Source organism: Helianthus annuus, chromosome 17 (assembly GCF_002127325.2).
Source record: "Helianthus annuus cultivar XRQ/B chromosome 17, HanXRQr2.0-SUNRISE, whole genome shotgun sequence".
Lineage (NCBI taxonomy): Eukaryota > Viridiplantae > Streptophyta > Magnoliopsida > Asterales > Asteraceae > Helianthus > Helianthus annuus.
The window spans coordinates 29,956,242-29,962,818 of NC_035449.2; the positions used below are offsets into that span (position 1 = coordinate 29,956,242).

Here is a 6,577-nt window from a genome sequence, read left to right on the forward strand (position 1 = left end):
TGGCAGATAACTTTCGTTGCTCGCGCCATTCCCAGTGAGCACCGTCCTAAGTCACGCCTTTGGTCATGCTTATAAACTTATTTTACTACACAACAAAACACGAGAATACCTATTGGAAATCCTCAGCTGTCATGCAGAGAGATATATCTTCCAACCTTCTTGCCTATTATTATAAACGGGGTTGTGGCGCATTTAGTCATGCCACCGCCGTGGCGCCTACGTCGCCACTCTTCCACCCGTGTATGTCGCACATATATCAGCGTGTCGCTTTAGTTCGTGTTACTAGAGCTTTTAACAAAGTCACTTATAATGGTTCAATGCTTTCCTCTTTATACTACATCACATTTTACATGTGCCGAGGCTTTATAGCACGAGATCGTACAACCGTTATTGCACCACATTTAAACATATATGGGAATGTATTCATTTAACTAAGACTAGGGGTGTTGGGTAACCTCCCCAACATGCACATCATCTTCCACGTCATTGGACATGCATATATGTTAACTAACATGAGGTCTTTTACATCCGCAAAGCCGGTACTAGAAATTTGGTGGCACAGATTATCCCCACCATCAAAGAGGGCACGCGTAAATCATTTTCTCCGAAGTGATTGAAGCTAAATATTATTGTCGTAGTACAATACCGCCGTGGGCAAGATATGTTAAAAAACAACTAAGCTCTATCATCTCGACTTGTACGCAAAATAGTCCTTGTCTAAGTAGGACGCGCTTTGCAATAGAACGGGAGACTAACATAGCGGGCTAATCACTCACGCCCCAGCTACAATTAAGTCTTGAAAGCTGACACTTAGTAAAACCGAGTGGCACATCGATAGGAATTGACATCCTCAAGCTAGACAGTCTTCTTGATAATGTTCTCGCCACATCGAGCACATGATTCTCCTGCTAACATTATCTAGCAACATTAAAATAAGGGACAGGAACGGTGTAACACTAAAAACGCTACAGAACGTGGTCACCAAAGCCAAAGGTCCTGGTTCGGACATTCGATTTGCACACCTGATAACTTTTCTTCAACAACATAATTTCGGTTGGACAACTTCTTGTCAAACCTAGGTACTACTTTGGTAAGGATAGACCTAAGCCAGAATGCATTATGTGAAGCTACATATTTTGGAACGCAATTCCAGGTACAATCCTATTTTATTGCTTTATTTAGTTGCGCGATACATTTTTATTTATTCAAACGCGCTTGGCATCTCACTACATGCCCTTGGCTCACTTGACTATATACATATATCTCTATATGATGGTCTGTATATACTGCATGTTTACTTGCCGATTTCCTTTTAGTACTTATCAAGTTCAAACCTCCTAACATACTTTAGCAGCATTGAACTGGGGGACTAGCAAGGTATAGCGCCATTACGCCTTAAAAGTGGTAATCTTCTCTTTGGCTGTCCATTAAGGTGATATCCAAGACACATTATCCCGCATTGGTTCTTATATAATGTGGGTGTTTCAATACGCCAGACGATATTTATACTTCTCACATCATTTGGCCTACAGCTGTAACACTCGACACAACATATGCAATTTGGTAGTCAAGACAAACGCACGACAAAACCAAGATGCTTGATTATTCGAATAGGTATTCCACACGCTATGCGACAGGAAAAATACTTATTCGGATATGTATTCTCCACACCAGTCTGCGACATGGATAAAAGAAAACCCTCACGCCACAGTCGGCGAGGTAAACAGACATGCCACCTACTATAAGCATTCCACACGCCAGTGCGCGTCCCGGAAAAGCACGTAGTAGCTTACATAAAGTGCTCATTCACGCCTAACGTGTATAAAGCATTTTATTATCTCAATGAGTGTTCACTCACGCCAAGCGCGTAGAAAGAACTTTGTTGTTCAAGTGTTCATTAACGTCGCGCGGGTTATAAAGCACTTTCTGATATCTACAAGTGTTCATATAAACATTTGTAAACAAAATATTACCACCGCATTTGAACTGCATATCACGGTAAAAAACAACTCTAACACGAAATATTTTTCATAATAACAAAGTCAGATGATCAAATTATACAGCGCTAAGAGTGGGCATCTTGGTAATAGATGTATTTAACCACTACTATTCCAGTGGGTATCTTGGTAATAGATGCACAACCACTGATGAAAAACCAAGTACTTGTCCCACAATTATAAAAACATTGTGGGGAACATAAATAACGCTTTAAGCACCCTTTCGAGGTCACTGAGCACAGCAAGCACTTCTGCAGGGGTGCATTGCATGTCATTCTTTCCGATTGCAACGGTAATTGCTATAACCGGATCATCAATAACGACAGCTGGTACAACCGCCAGCAGTTCTACATTCGCCTTAGGTGGCATAGCATCTGCATGTGCATCTATGACCACCAATGGCTGCACATTACGACAATGGAGATCCCAATGACACGGACGCGTGGTAAGGATCGTTGTCACATCAACATCAACTCTTTCAATGGGTTGAATGCCGTTAGCGCACCATATGCTAACCAACAAAAGTTACATCAAAGGGTGAATATTTTATAGTAGCCCACACGACCGTACGCACCGCTAAAGCAGGGCCACACCTGAAAAAATCATCCAAAGGCGAGGCACTTAACCGCCAAAACTCAGCATGTTCCAAGACTCATGCATGAGACCTAACCACTTACGTACAACCCGGACAAGCTCATGGTAATGCGCCAGTACAAATGGTGACTGCCTACAACCGATCAGCGTGCGCCATGTTTGCCCAACCAATTTCCACGATGAACAATCGTAGGATATTCATTGCTCCACTATCTACACTCACAACTAACGACAACCACAACAAACGTGGCCAACGACTTTCTCGCACCCGGACGACATGTAAGCCTAAAACTAGTGATCTTCACTCCCGAGCTCCTAATAAGTCTAAGTGCTCCTCCCACGCTTGCACACGGGAGCAACACTAGACTGGGGGACATGACGAGGTATGGTACTGGACCCGACCCGAGCGGTCGGACTTTCCTGCTATTTATCACTTTTATGTTAAATATTATTATTATTATTACGTACTAACCTGCGAAGCCCAGCGCATTGTAGTTTACATACTACACTAGGCTGTGGGCTTGTAGAGACAACCCCTAACTGGGCCTGGCCCATTGAGGTTAGGGTTTCCCATATCTCCTATATAAGGAGGTCTCCACCTCCTTATTAGGGCATCCAATATGGGGCAAACACTTTTGTAGCTGGAAATAGGGGATTTCTTCCTCTACCGGCCGTCTCTACACATCCCACGTTTATCTCTTCTTGTTTATAGGTCTAGGATGAAGCGGAGAAGACGAGGTGGGGCCAGGTTCGTATCCATTACCGTAGAAGTATCAACCCGCTCGGGACCTGCTTCTTCAGACACTATTTCTCAATCTTTGGAATCAAAAGCGTTGAAACACCAGCATCTTCATCCTGGGAGAGTTCATCACTAATGCGGCGCTTTGTCGAGGAGCAACCTAATGCATCATCCACATCGAACACTTCACGAATATTACGTTTTGTTTCATCAGAAGACGGATTCTCAGTGCCTACAAGTGCTTGGGATGCAGGTGTAACATTGTCACCGCAGTATGACATCTCATCCTGATATAAAAAGACAATAAGTACTAACGTTTAAAAAAATTTAGTACAAATAAGGAAATTCTCATATTACCTTCATAAGGTCAACAGGGTAGACAAACTGCAGGAATCTGGAACATGCAACGATTCGGACTGCTCATGCTTTAAGTACATAATACACAATAACATAAAATACACACAATGGTATAAATATATTTTAAAACGATATGAATATCAAATTAAAAGAATGACATAATGAAGATTTAGACCTGGTTAAGATTGAATTTGGCGCAGAGCGCGGAAAGGATCTCATCATCGTTAGTGGCCATTGAAATACCATAGTTTTCAACCTGATGCTCAATGTTATAGTTTTTAACACTTATGATGAAAGCATACCTCTTTCCCATCAATGTGTCAAAAATCTCAGGATATGGGTTCGGTATCTCTCCAGAATTAACAACCTATGATTTTATAAAAATTAATATAAATTACAATGAGCAGATTGATTTCATAATTGAGAACATACAATTTTATAAAAATTAATTTTAAATTATATATAGTACATGGCCAAATAACTGAATGCATGTATTTGTTACCTGATCTTGAATTGAAACTAACTCTTTGGCAGTTTTCTGAAGAATCTTGTAAGCTTCAAAATCAAACAGTGTCAAAGACACAGTACCGGAAGAGTCTTGCACCATAATAGGTATCTTGAACCTATCAAAGTTAAAAACAAATGAAAACATTAGTATTACTAATAACAAAAGTGTGGTTCATATTAGTATTTAGTATAAGGAAATAAAACAGTAATCTCAAACCGGGGAATAGAATAGATGTCGACTCCTTCACATTTATCATTTGTACACACCAACGATTTTTCATGATAAACATCAGATAAACCATTCGGATTTTCTTTCGTTACAAATCTTTCCTCCACACCTGACTTACAATGGTTACAACCATTGTAATACCAAAGTTTATCATGCATATAGCTGTAATTGTCCCAACAACCAAAACCTTCTTTGTCTATCAAAATCAAACAAAAATAATTACACTTAGAAAAGACTTTTAAAAAACTCAGCATGTAGAGTACTTATAAGAAAATACACACCGTTGATATGGTTCCAAGGAAACCAATAAGCATGAAATCAGGGTTATTAAGAAACTCATCTTCAACACTTGAGATAACGATTAAACCAACATGATCATTTGATGAAGATGAAGCAGAAATTTTCTCTACATACCTAAACAGATTCATGTGATCAAATTAAAACGTAAAAAATAAATGTAAGTACAATATAATACTGTTCAATGTTTATATGCATATTACTAACTATACCTCTTCCTAAAAGAGGATATCTCTTCAATGTCAGTGTCAATAAAAGGTCTGCTTAGCTCAAAGCCGTTTGCAACACCACGCTTGCCTGAATTTAAAAATAAAACCAAATATAGATCAATATAAATAGTGTCAAATTTAAAACATATAAGCAAATCTAAAGATAAATCTATAACAATAAAAAAATTAAACTAATTAAGTTTAAATTGTACCTTTGTAAAGGTTGACCATACCAAAATGACAAAGGATAACAACATATTTCTCTCGTTTCTTATCATTCATGTAAGCAAACATGTCAATAGCAAAACCATCCCACAAAGTAACCGGACACTTTTGGCCTCTAAAATATTAACACAAAACATAATAACATCAAGCAACCTTATAATGGTTTATACGTCAAAATGCAACAACTTAATAAAAAGAACGCACTCAATGTCTTTAAGTCTAAGATTAAGTCTCTTGCCCTTGCTCCCATCCTTCTTTGACGTATCCTCTAGATTGAAACATACATCCACATAACCAATCCAATCTATAAACAAAAATATATTGTGAAAATAAAACAGCATTAAGAAGTGATAACAATAAAAGAAAAAAAAATAATAAGACAAAACAATAGATATATATCATGTAGTGGTTTACATACCAATAACTGTATTAACTTCAAATTTATTTTTAACAACATCCTTGAGGTTAACGAAATTAAAACGGTATTTCGGTCCAGACCAGTCAAAGCATTTCTCAACAGAAGTATAGAAATACAATGATATTTTGTCATTTCTCTTGGTATACTTAGCAGAGGACTTATTAGTAGCAAGAGAAGGTTTGGTGATAAGAAGACATTCATCCAACTGAAGAAATTCCTTGAATTTTCCTAGCATCTTATGCAAACAGCTGGCTTGAATCATAGTTCCCTAAGAATATGAAACATCCGATTAAATGAAAAAGGTGTTATATTCATTTGGATATTCATATGTCCAAAAAAATTATAAGACAACTATATACCGTACCATCTCATCCATGAAGATCATATCAAGACGACATATTTCATTTTTGTTATTATTCATCATCTTCTTCGAAATGCTAACAATCTTCACTCTAATCGAATAGTTGTTTGAGAATGTATTAAGATCGTTAAGCATGTTAACCTTTGCAACCTCCATTTTAAGACTGTACATAAAAAAAGAATATGCAAAATATAAGTATTGTTAAACCTAATATGATAATACAATAAGCATGGATGTTCTTAAAAAAATATCAAGGTTGGAATTCAAGCTTACCGATTATCCAATAAAAATTTTAACTGAATGCAGTGGCAAATGTAATTTCAAATGTAAGGAGAGTATATCTTTATATGCTGGTTTGTTAAAGTAATAAAATATTAGAAATGATATGCAAAGTAGGAAAAAAAGAGAAAGAACGTCAATTTTAAATTACCATTTTGTATATTTAGAATTTCAAAATTACTGACTGGATTTCAAAGCAATTGTCATAATTTCTTTTCTATATTTTATTTTAAATTTAATTAAGAAATAATAACCGTCAATTTGAAATTCACATTTTGCTTAACTCAAATGTGCAAAGCTCAAGAAATTAGCATTAATTACTGATTTGATTTGCAACAAATAGTCATTAACATCCAAGTGTATAT

General features: G+C 37.1%; 1 protein-coding gene across 1 annotated transcript; it reads right to left on the reverse strand.

Moving 5' to 3' along the window:
• Positions 1-2,174: 2,174 nt before the first annotated feature.
• LOC110923943 (replication protein A 70 kDa DNA-binding subunit C-like) lies at positions 2,175-6,089 on the reverse strand. The gene is made up of 11 exons (XM_022167995.1): positions 5,937-6,089; positions 5,573-5,840; positions 5,359-5,458; positions 5,142-5,269; positions 4,933-5,017; positions 4,728-4,837; positions 4,412-4,619; positions 4,190-4,310; positions 3,863-4,054; positions 3,397-3,617; positions 2,175-2,508 (listed from the first exon to the last, which is right to left on the reverse strand). The coding sequence occupies exons 1-11, from the start codon at positions 6,087-6,089 to the stop codon at positions 2,175-2,177; spliced, it is 1,920 nt and encodes a 639-aa protein (XP_022023687.1).
• Between the last annotated feature and the right edge of the window lie 488 nt (positions 6,090-6,577).

Excerpts from the sequence above, each read along its gene's own strand:
- LOC110923943 (XM_022167995.1), bottom strand. The coding sequence starts at position 6,089 with ATGGAGGTTGCAAAGGTTAACATGCTTAACGATCTTAATACATTCTCA. Across the intron at positions 5,270-5,358 it reads CTTAGACTTAAAGACATTGA|AGGCCAAAAGTGTCCGGTTA; the intron begins GTGCGTTCTTTT and ends TTAATATTTTAG. Across the intron at positions 2,509-3,396 it reads ATTCCAAAGATTGAGAAATA|CATATGGTGCGCTAACGGCA; the intron begins GTGTCTGAAGAA and ends TTTGTTGGTTAG.